Source organism: Anas acuta, chromosome 8 (assembly GCF_963932015.1).
Source record: "Anas acuta chromosome 8, bAnaAcu1.1, whole genome shotgun sequence".
Taxonomy (NCBI): Eukaryota; Metazoa; Chordata; class Aves; order Anseriformes; family Anatidae; genus Anas; species Anas acuta.
The window spans coordinates 14819273-14845916 of NC_088986.1; the positions used below are offsets into that span (position 1 = coordinate 14819273).

Consider the following 26644-nt stretch of genomic DNA (forward strand, 5'->3'; position numbering starts at 1 on the left):
TGTTCTTTGAAGCAGTGCTTATATATATATACTAGTCTTTATTGAACAGTAAACTGCAGCCTTACAAATCAAATTGCTGTTTCATGGACTTCCAAGCCTCAAAGCATGTGGATTGTTGCGAGAAAGGAAGCATATATAGGAGTGTGTCATCTTGGCAGTCTGGAGTAACTCCCTTCAGTGAACGTTGAAGGACAGGAACAAGGTACATGAGAGACTCCTTTCCTTAGGCTAAAGATTAGTTTTAAGGCATTACAGAAGAAACTGTATGGCAGTTGTAACTGGTGTTTTTAGAGAACAGGAGGAAAAAAATATATACAACCTACTTTAATCAGAGACAGGTTGCTAGAATGCTTTCATTTGAAAGGGAAGCTTGGGCAAGAAAAAAAGGTGCCACCCTAAATGCCTAGAGGGCCTCTCATGTTCGACAGGGATCTGCCAGAGATTTTGGGTCACATCCCATGCTTGGATGTATGGATGGAGCTATTCTGCTTGTCAGCATTGAGGAAATCTTGTATATAATCAACAATTTAGGATTTGAATAATAAATCCCAGCTTGGTTCATGGATTTTGCTTGGTTGGTTTTGGCAGAGAGGAAGAAAGGCTTTTGGTATAACTGGAATGCATAGCATTTATCTGTGTGTCTTGAGGGAGGAGTCACTTTGTTTGTTTAATGAAGTATATTCAATTACAAATTTTGGTGAGGTTTCATTTTAGCAAGACTTCAGGGATTCACAATTTAAGTGACTCGGTGCTGGTTGGGTTTCATCCAGTCTCTCTGGATTGGTTTCTATTGTGTTGCATGTTTGGCATTAGTGGGGTTTGCTGCCTCTGCTTGGACCAGTGCTTTATGATTTAAAATGATAAATAAGGGCAAACAAAAGATTAACAGTGAGATTTGGAAATAAAACCAATTTTATTTCTGATAAAAATAGAAGGAAGAAGAAAGTCAGTCTGACTGTGGCAGTTGTATGCAGTAGAGTATCATCCCCGCTGCATTCAAGAAAGATAGCCATTATCTCTGATAGCTGAAAATTCACCTCCTGTTTTGGTTTGTCTAAATCTGTCGCATCTCTTGCACGGTCTGTCTGCTTTCATACCAGCCAAGTAAAGAGGTGAACAATAAGACTTCAGCTTTGTTTAATTTACAGCTTAAAATTGTAGCATGCAGCCCCAGGGGGTTGGAAGAGGGATTCATTTTCTCTTACAAGACTGACAAAATACAGTCTAGCTCAAGACTTAAAATAAATAAATAAATAAAAATAAATTAAAAATTGCCTGCGTTCAATATCTGGAGTTGTAAAACACAAGTTTTTCTTATCTTTTAATTTGCAATGTGCAGTAATGTTAATTCCTGAATAAGCTCCCCCTGAAATCAGATTCCAGTGCTATTTCCTAGTCTTCAGCCACTGCGGCTGTAATTACTCCTAATTTACTCTATCCTGTTCCTCTCCCTTTTTCTCCATGGCTTTTCCATACTCTTTTGTTCTCTACTTCTTACCAGTCATTCCCAGTATTCCATAGAAGTGTTTACAGTATGCACTTTAATTAATAGCAGTTGCATTCTAATAGCAAACTTCTATGCATTTAATAATTCTTACATGAACCTTCATTTACTAAGAAGTTTTAGTTTTTGTATTTCAAAAGTGTTCCATGTATATATATTTGATGTTAAATTCTTATCTATTGCAGTTGCTAAGTTAGTAGTATGATCTTCAACACCAGTTTTTATTGTAATTAAAATTGCAGTGGAAATATAAGATCAAAACTTTGCTCTTAAAGTCAGAAAGCTGATAGATGAGATATTAAATTGGTACAGAGTTTATTGATCTAGCCTTAGTGACCTTACAACTTTTAGAGCAGGAACAAGACAAAGTTATCAGTGGGCGGTTTGTGACAACAGAGCCAATAAGTGCTTTTCACCACAGTATTAAGAAAGGATTGGCTGGGCCTCATATTACAGCCTTAATATCACATTGGACTTTTTTTCTCCATTGTTTTCACCTTGTGAGAAGCAAAGCCTTTTGTTTTTGTCGACAGTGTTTCAGTGATACCACATCAGCTTCTGTTTGGAAGTGCGTTCTAGCTATTAAAATGTTAACTCTTGTTCACACTACTTCCTTTGAACGCGTAATATTTAATACATAGTTGTGTTCATTTTTAAAGATATACCAGGGTAAAAAGAAAACTTGTAAGCCTTGTGATAGTGCTCTTCCTAATGAAAGTTAAAAGAAATTGAAAGAGATTTAAGGTTAATGGTGCAAGAATTAGGCTTGGAACTCTTGACTTGAATGCTTCTCTCGTTTCTGAAATGCGGTATTGTAACCACAGGATTCCCTGTACGTCTCGATAATGTTTAAGCCTAAACCATAATATACAATTATATTTATCAGATACATATTCATTTTTCCATTAAATGAAATTCGGAGATTTTAATTAAATATCCCATTTAATTCCAGTTTTCAAGTAATTATATTACAGTTTTGGAACATAAATTGAATTGTATTTTGATAAAGGGCATTCTAAATACCAAGCAGAGATTGGCATTTAGCACAGCAGATGGGGGTTTGTAGTGGTGCCCAATGTTTGGTCTTAATCAGTTTAGTTCTTGCTTTCTTGCCATAAATCCTATCCAAATAGTTTTTTTGTTGTTGTTTTTTTTCCAAAAAAAATTCTGGCTCACTGTCTCCTGTGGGAGATGTGCTTGAGAATAACAAATACAGTGCACGTGGGAGGTGGGAGAAAGGCAATGCAATTTATGTTAACTCTTCAGGACTCCTCCATCTGTGACCCCTTTCCCCTGTGCTCTAATTGCACCCCTGCAGCTGAGAGGTCCTAACCCGCTTAGTTGTTTCAGGAGCTTTCCAAGGCTTTTCTTGTTTCAGGCCAGAGTGCTCTTTGTAATACCCTTTTTTTTCTATAGCCCTGCTAACTTTTCATACAAAAGTTAGTCCACAAAACAATTAAACGAAAATATTGTGTTCTGTGTCAAGGCACTGTTAGATAACATCTATTCGCTACGTTTCCCCTGTTGTTTGGAGGTGGGTTTAGGGACTGGGGGGGAGGCAGGTTGGGGAGGGGTAGGTGGTGTTCATTTCTTTTTTTTTTTTTTTTTTTTTTTTTTAAGTATCTCCTTGTATGCTAGTGCTACCTGGGAACCTCAGGATCTTGAGCTCAAATTTTAAGCATTCCGATTCTTCCTGACGGAGAGCAGCTGAGGAGCAGTGGCCTCTCTGAACTGCAAGTGCCAGCTACAAGCACTTTTTCATTGTGACCAGATGGGTTTTGTCACTTGAAAACTAAGCTTATTTGAACAGGAAGCTCTTGGATTCATATGACCAGGGACAATTAAGAAACCGTCTGATAGCTAATTCCATATCGTTGTGTTGTACTGTGCATTGAAGTGGCTGGATTTTGTTACATAATGTACTTCTATCCTACTCTCCACTTCCCTTAAAAGTCTCTTTTAGCAGACTCTCCTGTGTATCACCATTTTTCTTTCGTTCTGAATACAGATATCCATAGGCCAAGTCTCATGTCATCTGCGATATACAAGTAATAGCTTACGTATTTCTTGTCCAGCTGTGTGCACCTGTAGGATTTCTTCTGAACAGATTTTTAACGGATGCAGGCAGAAGTTATAAACTTTCAGTTTTATATAAAAAAAAAATCATCTCCTTGGCCATCATCGCACTTCTTAGTATGCTTTTCTGAATCTCCCCCAGTTTCCTTCTACACACCTTGTGTGTTTACCTTGTGTGAAACTTGCTTTTCCCACTAACAATTGGGCTTGCTGGTGGTGAAGAACTAGATTATCGGAGGTTAACGGAGTGTGTTTGTGCCCACCTAACCTTTGGGCCACTTGTGCAGCCCTTCCAGTTCCAGCTGGTGTCCTTACTTGGTGCTCCCATAGTTTGATCCTACGCATGGCTTTTGTGCTGCTGTTTTCACTTGTGCTTTGCCCTTGCCTTCCAGCACCTTCCTTTCTTGAACAACAGCTTTTCCTCCTTTAGTTTCAACCTCCTTCACTCAATCGTGTACTGTGTCAGTGAAATCAGTCTGAATAGGGTCTGTTTGTTGGTCTTTGCTAACACTCCTTGCATCATCAAAATCTTCACTTCACTTAGCCATTTGTGAATTCACGATTGATCCTTGCATTAGTTTTTCGGTGCTTATGGGAACACGTATATAAAAATCTTCTTTGTGTTTTTTTTGAAAGTTTTAGAAAATTAAATTGTAATTGTAAAGGTACCACAAAGAATTCAAGTATTCATTCCAGATTGTATACAGTAATTTCATCTGTGCTTTTTGTGTGGCTTTGTTGCTGTTGTTGGGTAATGGGACTGAAATTTGGTTGTGAAATTTTTGGAGACTGTTTTCCATTTCTGTGCTACCCACCACATGCTATGCAATTCACACATGCTGTCTTTTGGAACAAAATGATAAGTAGTGGGAAGATCACCTGATTACAGGTTTTATTGTGATCCTGCATGCTGCAATGAAGATAGATACACTTTTGTTAGCAACGGTTCCTTGGATGTGTTTGTATCAGAACAGGTTATTTATTAAAGATGCCAACTTGATCTCCTGAAGTTTTATGAGCTGTGCTTATTTCTGTGATGCATCATCTTTTCTCATACTGAATTTAGCTGCCTTTGGTGTGTTTTCTTTTTTTTTTTTCCCTCTTTTTTCGTTTGGTAATCTTTGCTCAAACATTCTGTGGTGTAGCATGAGTCATTCTGTCTGTGTGGGAAAGGGCTGGTTTATTACAGGGTCCATCCCTGAGTGGGGAGGGGAATGGGTGGAATGTATTTGTGTTTTCTATGTGTTTGTTGTGGAAATGCATAAAACTTTTTTTTTTCTCTTTCTTTCCTCTCTTCATCATCTCATCTGTGTGGGTGAATGTTCCTGCAAACCCTTTGGGGACCTATAGAGACCTTTGGTATGCTCATTCTTTCATTCGTGCCCAAAGTCACAGATACTAGGAACAGTTTAAAGATCTGAAAAACAAAAACAAAAATAATAATAAATTGAAAAAGTCATACTGTAGCAATGTAAAGTGGCTAAAAATGTGCACGTGAAGAAAACTTCAAAGTCATTGTCTGATAAACCTGTTTGTTTGCATCATGAAAATAATACCAATGGCCACTACAAACCATAACTAATTAGCAGAAATACTGATTCAGCACTCAAACTGTAGAAATAAAATGTGTTCTCCTAAAGCAAGAGCTAATGGTTCGTGATTGAGATTCAGTTGTCAAAAGAACCTGTGCTATTTCCAATTCTAAGTCCTGTTTTCAGAAGTGACTGAAGTGACGCCCTTAAGTTGCCTAAATTTGATTTGAAATCACTTCCTGAATTTCACTGTGGTGTAGGAGCCCAGGGAACCTCTGAAAATAAGAACCAAGCAAAATTTAACACACTTTCTCTAAAAACACGCATAAAAATATGAAATTGTTTTTAAAATATGAGGGTTTTAAGAGTGAATTAATGCCATTTGGTAGCTTGATTTTGAAAATATGTGCTCAGTGCCACTTTCCAAGAAAAGAACAAAAGTAAAGAAGTGTAAGGTGGACATTCTGTATTGAAGGAGAGCTTGTGGCTTCCTGATTTTTCTAGAATAGAGGCTCATTTTTTCCATGATTCCCCAGTTTGAATATTTGCGGATGGATTACAATTTTATCATACACATTCTTTATTCCATAAGTAGAACTGAGAAAAAGATAATTACATGTAGATATAATGGTATATTTCTCATAAATACTGAAAATCCTATTTCAGTACGAGAGATATGGAAACTTAAAATACCTTTATATGAACAACAGAAATTGTGTGAGGGATATTTAAGACGTTGTACCAAGATATACATATACATATATATATATATATATATATATATATATATATATATTTCATGTTTTGTTTGTGATGTATCATGTTAAAGCAAAGTTAATGTTTGTTTCCTAACTACAGTAGCTTAAGTTTGAAGCTTGGCTCTCTGGTAATCTTAATGATCATCTTAATATTTTTTTCTTGGCATTAAGAGAAAATAATGCTCATGTTATTTTGACGTCAATTTATGTCCAAAAGAAAATTATAAATAATTATCACTTCATCAATAGCCATCTCTGTTTTCCTAGTAGAAGAGGGATCATCGTACATGAATTTGGACATTATTACATTCCCTTTTTATGTTGAATTTACTTCATGTCACAGGAAATCCTGTCCTTTTCTCAAATGAGAATCATTAAAAGTCATTAAATAAGTAGCCCACATAATTTGAAAACAATGGAAATATTTTCCCCACTTAGGATAAACGTGTCAAACATTTTACTGGCTACCCATTAAAATAATTTTTTTAAACTTTCAGTGAGTTTCAATGCCAATTAATTTCTATAATTCATTTGACATAAACTGCTTTCTTATTCTACTTACACATAAATTTAAAGTAATAAATATGTCCCTCCTCTCTGTTTCTCTTAAAAGTACTGAGGGAATGTCATGGTTTAATCACCCTTCTAATGTTGTTGCCTGCCAGACCTTTTGACAATTTTTCTGAAATTTCTGTTGTTTTGATGCTGTTCCATCAGAGCCAGTGATGGTAGGAACTGTAAGGCTCCTTTGAGTATTTTGCTACAGTTAAATCCCATATGAAAACAAAAACAACCAAACAAAAAAATCGGGACCAGTCTATTCCAGGGCTGCCACTGTTTTTACCACTGCTGATACTGTGCCAGTAACAGAAGTATGGTAGGAGAAAAGTTCTCTGTGTAGACATCAGTATTCTCTGAAAGGAAAAGCACAAAATTGTTCTGATTCATCAGATGATTGTTTATGGCCACTCATAAACCTAATTTTCTGTGAGCATCTGAAGGTAAAATACAGTTCCTAAACCATATATTTCTAGTCATTGACCAGAATAATATTGGCATATTACTGAGTATTGTTAGAAATTGCTTATGGCAGAACATAGTACAGAAAATCCACTGTTATTAACGTTGTGTTATGTGAATTAATTCAGAAAACACAAAACCAGTATGATATTTTCTTCTAATTCTGTGACTTTTTCAGAATCACAGAAATGCCTCTCGTTTATGGCTGTGCCTTAAGTAATCTACTTTGATCTGGCTGATAATTGGTGTTCAAAAAATAGAACAGCTGAAAGATTATCCGAACAAAATATGTTGGTGCACATTTTAAACAGTCACCCAGAATTTTGCAGTTATTAATTCCTTCAATTTCAATGCAAAATTAATATTAAAAATACTTATTCTTTGACTGTGGGCATATCTATGTGCAGTGTTGTAGCCCTGTTGTGTTTTGTCTGCTTGCAGTAATGCTGTGCCTTTGGTTCTTGAGCTTGCAAACAGCCTTTTTTTGAAGGTGATGGGGGGAGCAGTGAGCTTGACATTACGCTAATCAGCTGAAAGACAATGTAACTTTATCTTAAAAAATGGTAAAATATTTTTCTTTGCGGAATGGTAATTTAAATGTCAGGTGTTTGTTTTCTTTTCTTCCCCAGTCAAATAAAGAAAGTTTTGCATCACCTTAAAGCCTGCTTGCGTATACAGTGTTGTGAGTTATTAGAGCTGTTGTAGTTTAAGTAACGTGTGTAGAGTTCTGTAGTTACTCCAGAAAGCTTACAGATCCCCTGGAGATCATTGTAGAAATTTGAGATATTGGTGCTCGCTTTCATAAAGGTAAATATAGTACCTTATAAACTGGAGAATAAAGTTGATAATGAAGATGATATATTTTGTTAACAAAGCGTCTCTATCACATCCATGATGACTCTCATTAATGAAATTTTTTTTGTGTGTGTTTTCAGTGAAAGAGTTCCTAGCCAAAGCCAAAGAAGACTTTTTAAGAAAATGGGAAAGCCCCCCTCAGGTATCAATCATTTAAGAATTGAATAATTTTCTTTACTGCATTTTTTTTCATAGCGTGTTTTAAGTGTGTTGTCAGTTTGTAATGAGCAGCACAGAAAACTGAAGAAAGTTTAATGCAATTTTCAAAAGAGTTTCCATTTTGGAAGTCAGTTTTCTCACTTTCATCAGCGGAGATGCTCAGGTCTTCTCTAGGTATGAGCTGTTGAAATGGTCATGCTGAATTGCCACTTTCTCTTACAGAAAATTCTTTGTGATCAGCATGACAAAATTCAAAATCTGTGATCATATTTTAGCTGGCTTTTATAACACTAAACATTACATGGATCTGTAATTTACCTTGCTAATCATTATCCCATGCTATTAAGAAAGAATATGCTGCCTAGAGCTTGGGGACAGGTTAAGGAGCTCAAGAGAAATCTTCCAAAAGTTGAAGGGGTGGACTTTTTCTTGGAGGGGAGGGATGGGGAGAGTGGAAGAGGGTGGTAATTTGTTTATTGAAGCAGCATCTCAAATGTTTTGAATGAATAGCTGTGATATTGTTTCCAGACAGCTCTCCTGTAGCACTTTGTCAAGAGCTTGGTTCTAGAATTTTGCAGGCTCTTATGTTCTTGCTTGTGGAGCATGAGGGCTTTATCTGATTATTACGTACATAATTTGTTTACAGCCAAGTTCTTCTTACTAAGCTTGTGTCATCTGTATGAACAAATTATAGAAATGTTCACACAATTCAATTAAGCTTCTTTGTTTCAATGAGTGCAATATAAAATCTCTTATTCAAATTTGTCAGTCGTGACATAACTCTAAGTTGCCTATAGCTTGTTGTCTTTGATAAATTTAATTTTACTCAGTTGTCTTTAATAAATGATTTCAATTCATATAATTAAAATTGTCTCTGGGTATTAAATTGTAAATAATACCATTATATCCTTGTATATGTAGAATACTGCTGGCCTAGATGATTTTGAGAGGCAAAAAACCCTAGGAACAGGATCATTCGGGAGAGTTATGATGGTGAAACATAAAGCCACAGAACAGTATTATGCTATGAAGATACTGGACAAACAGAAGGTTGGTGTAAATTTTAGTGTCTTTTGCAGTACAAGAGTTTGAAGTAGATAAAGGTCTGGTAACTGTGACTAAACTGCATTGCACGTATTTGTGCTTTTGCTTACTGCATTTGAATACTGGTGATACTTCAAGCAGCTGACTGAACTTTTTAGCCAGCAGTTTGTTTTGGGGAATGTGTAGAATTCTTACAACATCCCTTAACACTAATGGCTGGCTAAAGAGAATTAGTAGTGTTCAAGGCATTAGTAAATGTGATTCTTTGCTTACCTTTTGTAATATGATCTACATACTCTTTGGCAATAGCAAATGTAGTACTGTATTGAAAGGGAAAAAAAACTTTGTTTTACAATTTTGCGTGGTAGCTTGGGAATTCTAGAAGGCTAGGAATTTTTCAAAATTTGTGAAATATAATTTAACAAATTGTTTGAATCATTTGTTTTCCATTCTTGATGCAGTGGGATCCAAATTAGTTTTTGTATGCATAATTATATAATATTCCTGTTGCATCTATATTAACTGCATAGATAGAACAGTAATCGGTCCCTTAGAACAGCTGTCATACAGTAAAAATTCTGTGTTGAAAACTTCAATTCCGTAGTCTGAATCTGTATTTTTACTGTAACACTAAATGGTATCTTAAGCAAGTTATCAATATAGTTAATTTTTAATGGTTTGACATCTTTTACAGAAGTACATTATTTAGAACTTGGCTTCTAAGATCCTCAAAATAACAACTTCTATTACTTTATAAGGCACCATACTTACCTTTGCTTTTATATAACAAATTAAAAAGTCATGTTAAGAACACCTTAATCTAGTAAACAGAATTTAAAAACAAGAAAATGATCAAATGAAAGTCAACACTGCTACAATGTGGACTCTTGCACTCAAGTTTTATTACATTCTCAAGTAATTTTATGCAATGGTACCATGGCAGAGGCACAAGCAAACCATTTTCTGTGAGTTGCAATTCCAGTGTTCTTTACATGTGATTTGGTGTCCTTGACCTTAAATAATGTGTTAATTTAATTAAAGACTCCTCTATAATGGTTAGTGAAGAAAAAGCTAAAGTAGTTATCTTTATAGTGTTAATTTTGGCATTTTTTGATTTGACAAAGCTCTTTTTTTTTAGTTACAACTTTAGCATTTTCCTATAACTTCTTTTTATAACGTTTATTTAAAATAAAAAATGCAGAAATCATCCAGTTAAATTTAAAAGGCTTTCCAACTTAGTATACCTGACCATCCCAGACCATTTCCACCCCTTGTTCCCTCAGTATGGCTGATGAATTCTGCAGGAAGCTTTACTGCAAAGCAAGGCATGATGAGCATGAGCATCCCATGTGTGTGGGGAGAGCCCATTGTCAAGCTTTTGATTTATTTAATTTATTTCTCTTTGAAACCTCTCACAGGATTAGCTGAGCTTTTGTCACTAGAGCACACTAGAGCAATTTAGGAGATTACATCTTCAGAAAACTGCCATAAAAATAGTCTGAAGATTTAAAAAAAAAAACAAAAAACAAACAAACAAAAAAAAACCAACTGATTACTACTAACTAGCTGTTGCTTTAAAACTACCTGGTAAAGACACAAATTCACATTTTGAATGATTACAGTGGACTTTCAGTAAAACATTCATAGGGTTAAAGATATTTGAAGATTTTTGCATCAAGGTGACAGTCTTCTATTAGTAAACTAGATGTCTCTATGTGAGCACAAGTCTGAAGTGTTCCTTTATGAAGTACACGTGCCAGTTATCAGGTCGGTTCTCACAGTACTCGGGCTGAGACCAATGCTTAGGCATTTGCAGGGGTCCAGAGCACGAGCCCTGGCATCAGCCGCTGACCCCATAGCGCTTGGGTCTCGCCACCTCAGGAGATGTGGGCCTGCTGCAGAGCTGTTTGCAGCCTGGCTGGGTGGCAGCCCCCTGCTTTTGAACTGGGAAGCAGTTTTACTAAGGAGCCTGATCACAGTGTTCAACTCTTCTAATTCTCAAGGCACATTAACCAAGTGTGGCCTGAGGAAGCGCTGCCTCTCAGGCTCAGCTAGCTTGTCCTTGGGGTCTTTAGCCACAGGGCAAATACACCTGAGCAATCGGTCCCTGCTTGCTTCCTGGTTCTGGAGTGGTTGCTTGGCAGCTCTGTTTGGCTGTAGGAGACCACAGGAAAGTCCAGCTGCTATTTTATAAACACAGAAAATTGCTAGGAACTCTGTCATTTGAGGAAAGAGTTTATTTAATTGTGAGAGCTATTCTTTGGTGTTGGCTTCCTGTCAATCGTTCCTATATCAAATACGCACTTATATTTCTTTTCAAAAATGTCTAATAATTTCAGTAAGTACATTTTCTGGAGAATTCACTAGTTCTTCATCATAAAGGAAGCAACTTAAAGGAAGATATTAAACCGTATTACATAATGGATGGACCAATTCAATGTCCCTTTTTTTTTTTTTATCTAATCTTATGTCTGGTTCCTATAGACAAGAAACAAAATATAAAAGTTAGTATTACACGATCTAGCCATTTTTTTGTGTGTAGGGTTGTTATTCCTTTATTTGCCTGCCTTGATTTAGCAAAGCAACATTGCTTGCTTCATTTCATCACACAACTGTTTTTGGAAATAAAATTTTGTTAACAAAAGCTCATTCGCAAGCAAGTTATGGGAGAATCTTCCGTTGGTGGATATCATTTGATCTACAGGAAGCTCTCGTTGGACATACCCTTAGCCTGAGTTTAAATGTGAGCAAAGTTCTGTTATCTGAAGCTCCAGTTCAATAGCATGAAGTGTTAAACAGCAGTTTCAGTCTGCGATATTGTTGCCAATCACCCTTCACAATCTAAGAAGCAGAAGTTGCAGGAAGGGTGGTAAAATCTTGTCTAGAAGCTGAACGCTTCACAATATCAAACTATAACCTTAGCTTGCTATTTTTGAGGGCCAAAGTAATTCCAATACCATAGTTTTTTAGGGACAAAGGGAACACTTCCCACAAATGAGCTGATTCATTGTTTTGTTGTTGAGGTGTTTTTTTGCTGCAGTAGTGTGTTCCTGTGCCTCAGTGCAAAATTTGGATTTGGTCCACAAAGATCTGTGATTGCAAATATTAAATCTATTTTCAATTTGCAATTTCTTTTGTATAAAATTCCTTTCAAGAAAGTTTTCTTATTATTTGTAGCTATTACCTCTTGCATCTAAAGGATAGTTAAATTTAAACTCAGTTTCAGTCAGAGTTGGCACGTCATGCTTTTCTGTTATTTATAGCAGTTAGATTTGCTTGTTTTGATTAGTCTTGTACATTTTCTTCATGTTTCCTATGTTAAAAAAAAATTAAGTTGGGAATCGTGCCATTCTCAAAATAAGATGCAGATAAATTGGGCAATAGGGATTAAGTAAAATGTAAAGAATTAATTACACAATGTTGGGGTTTAACACCAGGAAACAAATTGTTAATTCCTGAGAAAGAGTAGAGATCAGAAATGTGCTGCTCACAGTCTTGTCAGTATGTTAACATTGTAATGTATTCCAAGAAGATAGCATTTATTTTTTTTAATTCTTTCACTGAGCAGTTTGGTATAAAGCAGAAAAGCAAAATCCACTGAAAGGTCTGGCAGAAGTAACTGTTTATAAGAATAGAAACTTTGAGTGTATATTTTCCTTAGTCTTCTCCTTACTAATGTACAAACCCTATAAAATAAGTTAGGTTACTCCTGTTCACACATGACAAAATTCATAGTTAATGTCTGACACACATTCCTGCCTTTCTTAGCTAAGCTGGAATTAATGGAATTTATTGAACTGGCATCTTGCTGCAGAAGTATCTCTGTTACAATAGCAAGCAATTATTGAGAAAACGTAGAGAGATGTTTTCTTTAGTGTTTCTTATACTAAGCACGCAGTAAGAAACACTATTTCTCCAGTTATCTGCAAACCATATTTCATGAATATTACTCTTTAGAATGGTTAATTTTTTTTTAATCCATTCTTATTACTGCTACTGTACCTAGTAATAAGTGCAGTAACAGTAAAACTGGGGTTTTTGGCTATCTGTAAATTTATGAGCTTGCTTTCAAGTAGCTGTGCTACACTAAAAAAATTATCAACAATTATGAAATGGCATAATTAGACTGAAGATTATTTTTTCTCTACTAGGTTGTCAAACTGAAGCAAATAGAACACACACTGAATGAAAAGAGAATATTACAAGCGGTGAACTTTCCTTTCCTTGTAAAACTGGAGTATTCTTTTAAGGTAATCATTATTTTGAAAGTAGCTGTTAGAGTTTCAGGGAAGTACATGATTAAATTTTAGGAAAAATTGTAATTGTTCTGCAGATTTTTTGTATGAGATTGATACATGAGTCAGGTCTTAATGACAATCTTGATGATGGAGTAAAGAATTTTGAGATCAGCATCTAACTCTAAGACAGTATGTCCTAGCTGGTCTGCAAAGAAATTGAGTATTTTCATAAATAATAGTGGTATGTGTCCTATAGATATATGTATATTTTTTTAATAACACCATTTAAAATGAACAAACATGATCTCTTAATCTTTATGGTTTTGAGGTTTGTGATGGGTCTATGGGAGACAAGAATACTCTAGGCTGTCAATTCTGAACTCCTAAGGGTGCAAGTTTTTGTCTTGTAGCAGGCATTTTCTGCTCCTTCTGTCAGGAACTTGCTGATTATGCATTTTTTCCAGAATTTCTGTGTGTGTTACTTTTGATTTATTAAGGTAATTTGATGGCTACAGTTTTTCATTCTTTAATGAAATATACTGGGCCTGGAAATTGTAGACACTGTAGCATGCCTGGTAAATATTTGTGTGTGTTTACTTACTTCCTTAGGACAATTCTAATTTATACATGGTAATGGAGTATGTTCCTGGTGGTGAAATGTTCTCACATCTAAGAAGAATTGGAAGGTTTAGGTAAGAATCTTAGTGAAATTATTTATTTAAAAAGCATTATGCTGTTAATTTGGGAAAAGGGTTTCATAAAATTTGTTACTATAAATTAAAAAATTCTGAAGGGGTAAGTGCATTTAATTTTGTCCTCTGATAGTAGGCTAAAATAGGCAATGAACAATTTATAATTATTTTTCAGTTAGCTAATGCAGGTACTTAGAATCTAGGCACAATAGAATTTTGGAATTGATGTGCACATTGTCACCGAAATTGATCATAGTTTCTAAAAATTGATATTTAAAGTCTAAGTTTTTCTAAGTTCTGTGTGTGGGTTTGCATGTGTATTTTAAATGCAGAAGTTAAGAAATTAAAGTTAGGGAATGAATGTATCAATTCTAAAATATTTGCTGTTTTGTTTTGGTTTGGTTTGTCTTTGTGGTAGTTTTGTGGTGTTTTTTGTCTTTTTTTTGGGGGGGGGGGGAGGGGGGGTTACACAGTAAAAGAACCAGTTAAAAGACGCTTAAATTATCTGTTCTTTTCAATCACATTTGTTTCATAGCACCGGATTGCTTAATATTCTTTTAATTCTTCACAGTGAACCACATGCACGGTTTTATGCAGCTCAGATAGTGCTAACATTTGAGTACCTCCATTCGTTAGACCTCATCTACAGAGATCTAAAGCCTGAAAATCTTTTAATTGATCAGCAAGGATACATCCAGGTATAATATTTTTCATATATTTAGGGTGTGGACTCTTGTTTCACAGTGCAGGGTTAGTTAATTCTAGCAAATGCGTTTAGAATAAATGATCTAACGACGGTTGATATGTTAGCATATACTCAGGAGGGCATTAAAATGCTCTACTGCTTAATAACAGTTAAAATCAATGGATTTAACTTTTTTCTGACTATGAAGTATGCACAATTTCACTCTCTGCACTTTGAACAAGTTGTCAAGATTTCCCCTGGGGACTGTGGTGAGGAGGAGGTGATTATATGGCTCTGTTCGTCTGACCTATATTACGTCCGCCCTAGAACAAGAAGAAAGGTGTCCTAAAATGTCTTGTTCTTTGCATTGCCTGTGTAAGTAGTTGAGGGTGACCGGATTAGATGTCAACATCTACAATATAGTACTTAATTCCAGGTAGATGAATCCCACCCTTGGAGAGTCCTAACCTTCTCAGCAGATCAGATCAGAATTGCAGTGCTGCAAATGACTTCTTTGGTTTTATGGTAGCTTCACGTCACCTTGTCGTCCTCCTTTTAGTTTTTCTGTTTGTGATCAAAAAGACAAATGGGAAGGTGGTATATAGCAACAGGCACTCTGCCTTGCAGTCCTTATACTATGGAAGCTCTTCTTTCCTCATTGTGTCACGTTTAGGCATGGAAAAATATAACAGGAGTGTACATAATAAAAATGTTTATTGAGAGAAGTGGAAAGGATTCGTATCTTGTCTTGTTTATATTACTAAAACTGGCAACTCTCTGGATGCAATAATACATTTTATGGTGGTGGGCAAACAGCAAATGGTAATAGGTGCAGCAGTCAGTCCTCCCATGTGAGCTACCTTAGTTTCTGCTTCTGACCGGAGAGGGAGTTTCTGTTCATATGTTCATGCTGCAGTTCCAATTAAATTTTGTTTAGAAACTCTTCATTTTATTTTTGAATTTTAAATCCATTTCTGTTTGTTCCATGCCTGCAATGTATTTTTCTTACATAGACTGACACACATTCACAAACACAGAAACGATTCTTTGCTGACAGCAACAGGTCTGTCTAGTCAGCATGTTGGCTTCTCCATTCAGCTGCAGGTGTGATTGCTGTTATTTCTTTAAAAAAAAAAAAAAAAAAAGTAAATAAAAGCAAAATCTGCTTTGATTGTGTGGTATTTAGCTAGTTTAACCGTCTGTGTGACCTTAGTGTATCAGCAACATTGGCACTGGCCATTGCATAGTTAGCAATGGATTATCATTACGATACAGTATGTTTTCCCAGTGAATGATTTGAAAATGTTACCAAGAAAGAAGAAACAAAAGAAATGGATTGTCAAGCAAGCGTAGACTTGATAGGTTGAAACTGATCCCAGAATTTCACATGTAACCTGCTGGTTTCCATATGTATTCCACAACATGGTCCTGGAGAAAACTCAGAGTGAATGATGAAAAAGCATGCAAACTGCTGAGAACTTACTGCAGAAAACATGACAAGTGGAATGAAGAACCTATAATGGCCAAGAACTTGTCATTTGTAGCTACAGATACTGCTATATTTCCCCCAAACTCCTCAGATAAATAAGCTGGGCACTGGTGATGCTTTCAAAGATATCAGAAACAAAAGCTACTGGAAGATCTCTTATGTTGTCTTATTTGCACACTGTTCTTCCATATAACCTTTATACTCCTTATGTGTCTCTATAACACTTATGAAATTAAAAACTTCTGAATTTACAAAACTTACTGATCTCCTGACCCTTTTTTTTGATTAATTTGTTTGTCAACTAAAGGAAAAGAGAAATATCTTGTTCCTATTCACATTCCTTAAACTTTTAGCAGTATAAACAGTCTGATATGAAAAGCATAAGAAAAAATGATTAATACAATCACAGTACATACAGAAGATAAGCAAGTTGTAGTTCCCACTGATATTTGAAATTCTAAATGGAAGCTTTTTCAAGGGAGGGAATACCTGTTTTGTATTAGTTATTTATTTTATCATGAGAAACAGATTTTATCTGAAATAAACGCATCAGAAGAAGTTGCTATGTTATATTTATCTGACTGTAATAATTTGCATCTCACGCCACATACTATTCCTATATATAAAATTGCTTTCCAGAATATTTCAAAAGTACTTAATTTTAAATTCTGCTACCAGGTCACGGACTTTGGCTTTGCAAAAAGAGTAAAAGGAAGAACTTGGACGTTATGCGGGACTCCAGAATATCTGGCACCTGAAATAATTCTCAGCAAGGTACTTCTTCAGTTCTATGAATAATAATTGCCAGCCATGCATTTGATGTAGTTAAAAGGTGTCATCTAATTAATAGTCTTGGAGGGGTGAATAATTGCTGGTAGCTCAAAAATCAAATCTTGACAAGTCAACACCTAGTGAAGTACATGGAATGCAAATGTTGTATTGCAAGTGTTAACAGACTATAAGAGGATCTCCAGAGGTAACAAGAATTGTGTATTGGAGGAATCAGTGGTCAATTCAAAAATATTTGCAGTGTTTCATGTTTAAAATACTATGCATGAAAAAACACTGGTTTTGCACAAAAAGTACATGCAGTCTAATACTTGCGTTGTGTTTGAACGTGGAAGAAATCTCATTTATAATAAAGCTGTATAAGGAAAAATCCTTATAGTTCATGGAACTGCTTATGATATTCACAATCATGTTAAATTATGCATTTTTAGATGTTTTTAACTAAGTACCCTTTGCAGGTCTTTAAAAGTAAACAGAAAATTCTTTTGTTTTAGGAGAAAATGTTGGTTATTTGCAGCTTTTTTGGCCCTATATAGTTAAAACAGCAGAGGAAATTGCAATGTCTCTACTATGAAGTCTCTGTAGTTGATTTTTCAGGAAAAAAATGAGTCTCAACCTCGAGCTTTGTAAAAGATCTCAGAGAACACGCATAAAATTGGTTGGGTTGGTGGGGTTTTCTGTATTTTTTTAATACTAAATAGGAGTTAGTAATGATTATATGTTCAGGCTTTAAAGATCAGATCATAAATGTCTATAACAGCTTATTAAACTTTTAAGCTCAAGTAGTAGGCAGCTAGTTTACTGAACATGAAAATGAATGTTCTGATATATGTTTAATCATGTCAAGAGATGATGGTGTGTAAAATAGGAAGTACTGTTATACTTAATGAAGTATCCCTCCTAAGCTTTGAAAAAAGCTTCAGTCGTTTGGTAGCAAGATTATTTTGATTTTTAAAAGTTACTAAATAAAAATTGAAAAAAAAAAAAAAGTCCCTATTTGTCACTTAACGAGTCTTGCCACACATCACTGTAAAGACATAACTGAGACTCAGCACAGCAATGTGTGCAAAATGTTTCACTTTCATCAGCTGTATTGCTGTTGGAATATGAGACCTTCAGTTTGTTTTGAATTAGGGTATAAGCTCTGTATTAAACAAAAACGTATTTGCTTTCTTCATATTCCATAGCTACATGTACAGAAAATCTTAAACTATGTTACAAATGGTACTACAGTGGTATTTCTCATTTTACCCAGGGTTACAACAAGGCAGTGGATTGGTGGGCATTAGGAGTGTTAATCTATGAAATGGCAGCTGGATATCCCCCATTCTTTGCAGATCAGCCAATTCAAATTTATGAAAAGATTGTGTCTGGCAAGGTAAGTGAAAACTCTGTTTTTGCAAGCATGGATTGTTTCTCACTGTGTTTGCAGAACATGACTTTATGTGGAGTTGATGCAGAATTCACTGGCTACTAGACTTTAAGCAATTTGGAAAGAATATGGTAAGAGTTTGTAATGAATATTTCTTAAGTACAGACATTGTTACAGTAATGATAAAATCAAAGCTTTAAAAATCCATGTTTAGTGCCTGTACAGTTCCCTGCCTTCAAATTTAAAATGCAAACTATAATACCACAATGTCTGTAAATTTAATATTCTTTTATGCTTGGATGAAAATGATTCAATAACTATTAACAGCTACTTACCTGTATATTCAATTTGCCAAGCTATTTTCTTAACAGAAATGTCCTGGTAGCTTTTGAGAAGCTCTAAAGAGTTTCCATAATTCATAGTAGGTTTCTTTACTTCTGCAGCAACAAAGTCTTGTAGATCAAAAAATGTCTAATGTTCAACTTTGATTGTTATATACGTTTTTAGAAATTGTTTCTAATTTTTCCCTTGTATTCTTCATGAATATCTCTTAGTGTGTCAGGAAGCGTGATAATGATTCTGTTGTTTCTCCTGCCAGCCAGTGTTATCTCTTTGTTTCTTTATGCTCACTTGATTTGTTATGGTGGTTCGCTACCTTGTTTCTACATCCAGACATGCCGTTCCACCTGAACATATGAGAATTTACTAAGACATACCTTTAAAGATATATTTATCTTCTATTCTTAAAAAAAAAAAAAAAAAAATCAATTTTCATCTATTTTGCTTTTGTTTTTACTGTTGGTCTTTTTGTTAATTTCTTGTTGACTCTATGGATGAATGGTTGTGGAAACGGCACTGGATATGAACTATGGAAACTAACATTCAGTTCTCAGCTTGCAGTATTTTTCCTTTATAATCTTAAATTAATCATTTAATCTGTCATGCACTTAGTTCTTTACTAGAAACTGGAGTTTTTATTTCCCTACTTCTCAGCTGTCTAGGTAATAAATTCATTAAAGCCTGTTAATTTTTCATGTATTACAATAAAGCCATGTTGATATGTAAACAGAAGCAGTATCCTTGATTATCAGATCTCTTGGTTTCACAGCATTTTTTATGCTAAATAATTTTGTGTTCCACATTTACATCATAACTGATTGGCCGAACAAAAAAGCGTCAAATGCTGGAGCTGTGGTTATGACAAAAACAGACTTTTGTTTGTTCTTTTCCCCTTTCTCCTCTCTCCCATGTCAAATGGTATCAGCAGATTTTTTGCTAGTAAAACCCTATGTAATTACATCCTACGATTCATTCCCAAATATGTTGTAGCCAGGTTAGAATAAATTGTATTGGCAAGTGACTCGTTTGTGTGCTATCTTCAAGTAGTGCTGTATTATTTATCTAATTTTTTGATGCTGGTTTAGTTAGTTATTGGAAACAGTTTACAGTATAGTGTAACGTTCCAGATTGAATTATCAAATAGGATGTTCAGTTATTTCGGAGCATATTCACATCTTTATATGCTCTATATATGTGTCATTCTATACTATACCTCCTCTGTGTGTGCACGTGTATATATATTTTTAAATTTATATATGCGTTGTGTATATGTACACAAGGTGTGAGAATACCTTGAAAACTGATTGTATTGGTGTGATATCGGTAAAATTTAAGTTTAGCTTTTATATCATTATTATATGAAACTAATATTTTCCCCAAATCAATCAAATCTAGAAACTTTCACTTCAAAAAATTAAAAATGGACGAAGCAATGCTATTGATAAAAGCTCTGTGAAACAGATTAACATGTGCAACAACAATAATCTTTTTCCATATATTCCTACTTTATTTGTGTTTAGAAAAAGAATAGAAAATGAGACCGGTGTTTCCTTTTGTGTGAACAAGGTTTTACCTCACAGAAGTGAAGGATCAAATTTGTATATTAATGTTGTGGATGTATATTTTAGGTAAGGTTCCCATCACACTTCAGTTCAGACCTGAAGGATCTTCTAAGAAATTTACTCCAGGTAGATTTGACCAAACGATATGGAAATCTCAAGAATGGTGTAAATGACATAAAGAATCACAAGTGGTTTGCAACTACAGATTGGATTGCCATTTATCAGAGAAAGGTGAGACACTTCCTGATCAAACTATTATGAATCTATAAGAGGTTGAAGTCAAATTTCTGTTTATTTTGTTTATTTTTGCCTTACTAAATCTGTGAATTTTAAATGAACTGAGAAAAGGTGAAAGCAGCTCAGTATTAAAGATGCTGAAGAATATATACTGATTGAATTATGATTGTTTCTTTTTGGCATTTTATCCTGGACCTCTATATGTGCATGTTCTCTTGTGTTGTGCACTGATCTATTTCTGGAATATCTCAGAGTGAGCCATCTACTGCCTTTTTATTTAACCCCTGCTATAATGGCATCTATAAATACTCCTCCACAGCAGAGAGGAATCTGTTTTCCTTTCCAAGTAGTTCTTAGCAGTCAGACTGTGCTTCAGTGTGGAGAAATTAACCAAACCCTAGAGTACTGCTTTTTCTGCTGAAGTGGCATCCTCCCTCCCTCTTGCTCTATCTGTGATTGGGTCAGGATCAGATGTAGAGTGTGTCTACTGAGGAATCCTTTTTTTTCTGATGCTGCATTGTAATTGACTTCAGTTTCATAAGCTGTGGCAATGGTAAGAACCCTGCTAAATGCTGTTTTCTGGCATTTTTAGAATGGTTCTCTAGACCTGACTCACCAACATGAATTGTAATGTGGCTTTTAAAAAGTCCATGCTCAGTCTGCACTATGAACTACAGACCTGCAAAACAATGAAAGTTAAACAGAGAATTGGGAATGTTTTCCGAACAGGAAGAGCCATTGCCAAATCAGAGGGGAGCACATTAGCTCCTGCTTGGATGAGTGAAGCAGAGCTGGGAGAGGAAGCTGGGGAAAGGGATGGGGATGACCACAATGCAGCCTGGCTCTGTCTCCTAGTAGCTCCAAAGCTCCCTCTCCCCTTGGCAGAGTCAAAGTCGAATATCTGAAGATTAGTGAGTTACTAAAAACAGATTCCAAAGAAATTATTTACATTCTTAAGGGCAACTTCTGAATTTTTTTTATTTTTTTCAATAAACAACAGAAAAGGCTAAAATAACTTCATTAGTGCTGCCCCAGAAGAATCATGTGGAGAGATCATTTTGTGTTCAGATATTGGTAAAAAGGTTAGAGTTGAGCAATACAAACACTTCAACGAACTGGTTACCATCACTGAAATGCTAAGTCTTGACTATACAGGCATGAACTTGCTGCTCTAACAGAAGTATTTTAAAGGCCAAACCTAAATACTAACAATAGTTTATAAAAAGAAACTAGTTGTTTGGCTACACAAACTGACAGTGCAGTTGTTATAGTATTCACTAATGTATTAATTACTAGAAGAGAGGGTACAATTAACACATCTGATGTTCTTTGTCTAAAGTATAGATCTTTTAAGAAAAGATTCCCCATTGCAGCATTGTAATTTTTCTCTGCTGTCTTAATGCCTGTTTACAAGACAGTTTTAAACGCAATAGATTTTGTTCCCGGGTATGCTGTTTTGAGACACCCAGGCCCCATAATATGAAAGCAGAATTTGGCATTGCTAGACACCCAGGCCCCATAATATTAAAGCAGAATTTGGCATTGCTAGTGTACTGCTGTAGAAAACTACTTTCTCAAGCCTGAGTATATCTGTGGATTTGACAGGATGCGCTGTCTTTACCAGGAGGATTTTTACCTTCCAGTGAGAGAAGAGGCTTAAGTTACATATGATTGGAAGTAGGAGGGAGCGAACTAAACTTTGTTCTGAAGTGAAATTAACATTTGATCCACATTTGTCGATGAGATATTAGGGCTTTTAAACTTACATTCATACATCTAGGTCTGCACATTCTTAGACTGATTTTATTTATGTGCCTTAACTTTAAGCTGATTCACTGTATTACCTGCTTTCTTGGCAGGATTTGAGAAGTAATGGGAATATTGTTATGCCTGTTATCACAGCGCTAAATGTAAAGGTGTTTTGGTGATTACATTTTGTGTGCTTTTTTCTTCACAAATACAGGTAGAAGCTCCATTCATACCAAAGTGCAGAGGCCCTGGAGATACAAGCAACTTTGATGACTATGAAGAAGAAGATATTCGTGCGTCTCTAACAGAAAAATGTGCAAAAGAATTTGCTGATTTTTAGTAGGAGTAAGAGGACAAGATGACATCAGGGCTCACATTGGGATCTTTGCACTCTTAATAGATGAGGTGGAGCTGAGACCATCATATGTCAAAACAGTTACCTAGTTACTTCATTCCACAAAGCTGACTGAGGTCTTTATTGCCATCTTCCATGTGTGCAGTTTGCACCAACCCTTCTAACTAGGCACAATTAAGCAAGCACTGTTTGTGCAGTAACACAGAATAATAGACCACTTTCCTACTTAACTTTGGTTTCTGTCGTTCTTTGTTTCTGTGTATTGTTCATTTTCCCCCTTTAAAATGAAGTAGTTTTTTACCCAAGAATGCTCCATTTAATTTTGAATAATGTATTATTTGTGTGAGTGAAATGGAAGGTGTTGCGGCTAGTGTGATTTAGACTGAAGTGAAAGATAAATGTTGCTTCTAGTCTGTGCCAGCCAATAATTCTTGTCTGTCTAGTGTCTGATGCTACAATTTATAATATTTTTTTAGTAGCTCAGACTAAACCTAGCCAACATTTTTAGCATTTTTGAAGGTAGTATTTATCGCCATATAAATGTCTGCTAAATTAACTTAAAAACATTTCTTCCTGGAGACTGACCAAAATTAAGTAGAATCAATTGGATGGCTTAAGTAGGGGACAGTAGCTAGACCCCGTGCCTTGGTTTTCTACATCCCTGCAGTTCTCGTCACTGCCTCCTTCCTTCTTATTTCCCACCTAGGCAGTAGGTAAATTGCCATAACCAGACTGTACCATGGAAATCTTACAGTCTCAAGAGAGGGAGTAATTCCACCTGGTCTGGATTTTGGACCATGTTTAACCAAGTCAACTTACCAGCATTTCAGTTGGCCGGTATGAAATGGCTTTTTTAAGAACTTTAACCCTAAACTCTTAAAGGAAGTTTTGGTCAGTATTGTAGACTCATTTTGATTTTTTTTTTCCTTTTAAGCTAATGTTTGGGCTCCCAAAGTATCCTTTGTTTCATGCCTTTTTTGAATTTTTTTTTTAAAAAAGGCATCCATTTAGAAAATAAAAAATAAATAGAACAACGCAAAAAGGAAAACGTGCTCTGCCATTGGCTTATGAAAAGCAAATGGTTTAGCAAATGCAAAATAATGTTCTAGATGCATTGCTGGATGAACACGGTTATTTTTTGTTAGCTGTTAAGAATAAGAGGTTATTGCCAAGTTTTTATTCTGGTATACTATATTAGTAAACTGAGGATGGAGTACTGCTACAATCATTTTCTTTTTAATTACAGCACTTCATTCGCGAAGAAAAGAGACAAAGTTTAAAAACTGCAACAGCTGGGTTTATTTTAGTTGCGTTGTGTCTTCATTTCTAACCTACTTTCTTTCAATCAAACAGAATGTATGGTCACACAGGTATAAGTATTTGGGCTTAATTATGTTTTGTATACTCTCACCAACTGACTTAAAAGATATTGCTACCATGTGCTAGCTTTGGGCACTTTTACACATTTATTTCAATGTTAATAATCAGTGGCTCAGCACTTTTTTGAGGGTTGCTTTTAAACTTATTCATAGTAGTTTTATTTGTACACTTGATTCTGGCTATCTCAATGACCTGTCTTAAAACAGCACATCTAAACAGTTTAAACTAAACTCATATTTTATGATAAATTTACGTGCGTACACGGATGAATTGTTTTTAATAAAACTGAGCTATATTGATACATAGCCATTGTATTTGTTTGAATGTCAGTGCAAATAAACCACTGACACTCCTTCCTTTTAAACTGTATGAAACTCCTTTAAGAAAAGCCTTTGTAGACATTTTACAAAAGAGTATGAAATGTACCATCAAACATTCTGTATGTTTAGGTTGTTGAGCATTTTTGCACAACGTCATTAGGAGGCTGACACTGAATGCAGTCTTTGTCCACCCATATTTACATATGTGCAAGGAAAGTATAAGATACTTCGCTGTAGCAAATTTTATGTAACAAAGATATATCGTCACATTAATAAATTTAAAAAAATCCTTTGTATGAAAATGTCAAAAAAAAAAAACTTTTGTATTTCATTTAGACCAAGGACATGCTGCTGTATGCTAGCTGTATGCGATAAATTCTACAGTAACTTTGTTGTCGTTTATGAACTTTAAAAGATTTTAATAAATGTTGGAGATCACAATTTGATTCTGTTATGATTTTAATTTTTAATCATTGCATAATTCTAATAAGATTCGGAGATTTTTCTGTTTTGTAAAATACTGTAATCATTCATCTTGCGTGTACAATAAGACAAAAGTCTAGGAAATTGGTTCTGACATGTCTGTCTGATATCCAGATTAAATTCTACGTGGGCATATGTGGAAAAGTCATCTTAATGCCATGATATTATGCTATTTTTTAATTTTATAAAAATCCTGTTAGAAAGTAAAATGTTTTTCCAATATGGCATAATAGACTTCAGTATGGAAATGAGATTCTATTTTGGAAAAGGAGGGGAAGTGTGCAATTTCCAAGGCATTAGTGCGTACATTTGACAATGTGAGTATTATACAACCCTCTCATTTAAACACAGTCATAAAATATAACTACAGAATATTATGTTACCTGTATTTAATTTGAAAAATCCTTTTCACAATATGGAAAAATTGTATATCTATGACAGTAGAAGCTTGTTAATTTTACACATTTGAGGAATTAAGTGTTGAACTATATGGTATATTTTAATTGTACTCTAGTTGTATGTAACTTTCATTTCCAACATAAAGGATTGTATCTCATTAAGTAAATTGCTTTTTTTATTATCTTGTCAGTTGCATTAAAACCCTTATTTTTAAATCCTTTAAAGTATTTTACTAATTTTTGCAAATAATTAGATGTTTTTAAGTGCTGCAATAGTGTGCAATATAGTAAACATTTATATACAGAAGTGCAAATTAAATTATGTACAACACCCATGCTGCTTCTTTGTGAATCAAAATGTTGTATGATGAGTTGTTGCATTTCACCACACACTGCAAACAGGGTTTGAAAGCAAGATGAAAGGTTAGGAAACACTGCACATAATTAGTTGGGACCCGTTAAGCTTTACACTAACTAGGATGTTTGGAGAACATGGTGTGGATTAAAGGCACTATGAGAAGTCAGTGAGTTGGACTTCTTAGACAATCAAAAGGAAGCAAGGTGATGATTATCTGCAATATTGTTTGTCTTCATATTTTCACATTCAGACTTGATGCTTTTTATTAAAAGATAATTTTGCTTGTTTTTAAATTGTCTGCAGATCCCACTGTACAAATTTGTGCTGTCTCATTGTGCTGTGAAACAATTGATAGAAGTAAAGACTGTTAATGGTCTTGGCATTGTCTGTCTTGAGGCTTTTTCTGCAAGTGTTGTACTGAGAGGCTCCAATACCTGCTGTCTGTAACGCAGCTCCTCCTCTTCCTGCTTTGTGAGCAGAGCTTCAACTCTTTGCTTATGCTGTTGTGCGCCTACTTACTGTGGTTTTGTGGTTTTCTTGGTTTCGTAGTCTAAATGCAATATTACATTTTAAAGACCTTTGTACTTTTTCTAAAGATAATCATTTTACAGTTCTTAGATCATCTGCTTTTACTAAAACTCACATGCAAACACAGCATGTCAAGCAGCAGGTTTGAAAGTGTCATTAAAATCTGTTCTTATAATTTGCTGCGCTTGAGGAGTTACCCCAAATAGGAATTTGGAAAGAACCATTCAATAAGAAACTGGTAAAAACGTGATTTCATTCTTAGACTGGGATATGTATAGCTGATACGGATGTGTTTGGGGGTGTGGGGTGGGGTAGGGGGGAGGTTGTATTATGACCATAGTTTTATAGATGTAGAATGCATTTTGAAAATGTTTTTGACAGCTTGAGGAATCAACTCATTTGAGGCATCTGACAGAAGGGGTTAAATGTATGTGCCCAAAAGGGTTCCATGAGGATGTTCAAATGTCTAAGTAAATATTCTTCTTACGTAGGAATTATCTCAAATGTTTAATTTTTTTAGAAGGATAAGACAGGTATCTCAAGCCAAGATATGATCTCAAGATAGCTTCCCTTCCTGGCTTTTGAAGTTGATGATGAATGAATAAAAGTTTAGTTAAATCTGAGGTCTAGTCATGTTTTTACCTTTTGTTGTTGTTGCTTTTCTAGCCCACAAAAAGGGATGCCTGCCTGAAAGTGACTTGTATATATTGAATATGTGGTTT

The 26644-nt window shown here is 35.1% G+C and overlaps 1 protein-coding gene across 3 annotated transcripts in view; it reads left to right on the forward strand.

Moving 5' to 3' along the window:
* The window catches only part of PRKACB (protein kinase cAMP-activated catalytic subunit beta), a 68578-nt gene extending 43209 nt beyond the window's left edge, over positions 1 to 25369 (forward strand). For all 3 annotated transcript variants that reach the window (XM_068690928.1, XM_068690927.1, XM_068690930.1), the window contains exons 2-10: positions 7826 to 7887; positions 8826 to 8954; positions 13100 to 13198; positions 13796 to 13878; positions 14450 to 14576; positions 16731 to 16826; positions 18097 to 18219; positions 20181 to 20345; positions 22315 to 25369. In XM_068690928.1, coding sequence (XP_068547029.1) covers positions 7826 to 7887; positions 8826 to 8954; positions 13100 to 13198; positions 13796 to 13878; positions 14450 to 14576; positions 16731 to 16826; positions 18097 to 18219; positions 20181 to 20345; positions 22315 to 22440 — 1010 coding nt within the window. In that variant the 3' untranslated portion in view covers positions 22441 to 25369. The remainder of the gene's footprint in view (positions 1 to 7825; positions 7888 to 8825; positions 8955 to 13099; positions 13199 to 13795; positions 13879 to 14449; positions 14577 to 16730; positions 16827 to 18096; positions 18220 to 20180; positions 20346 to 22314) is intronic.
* Positions 25370 to 26644: the final 1275 nt, after the last annotated feature.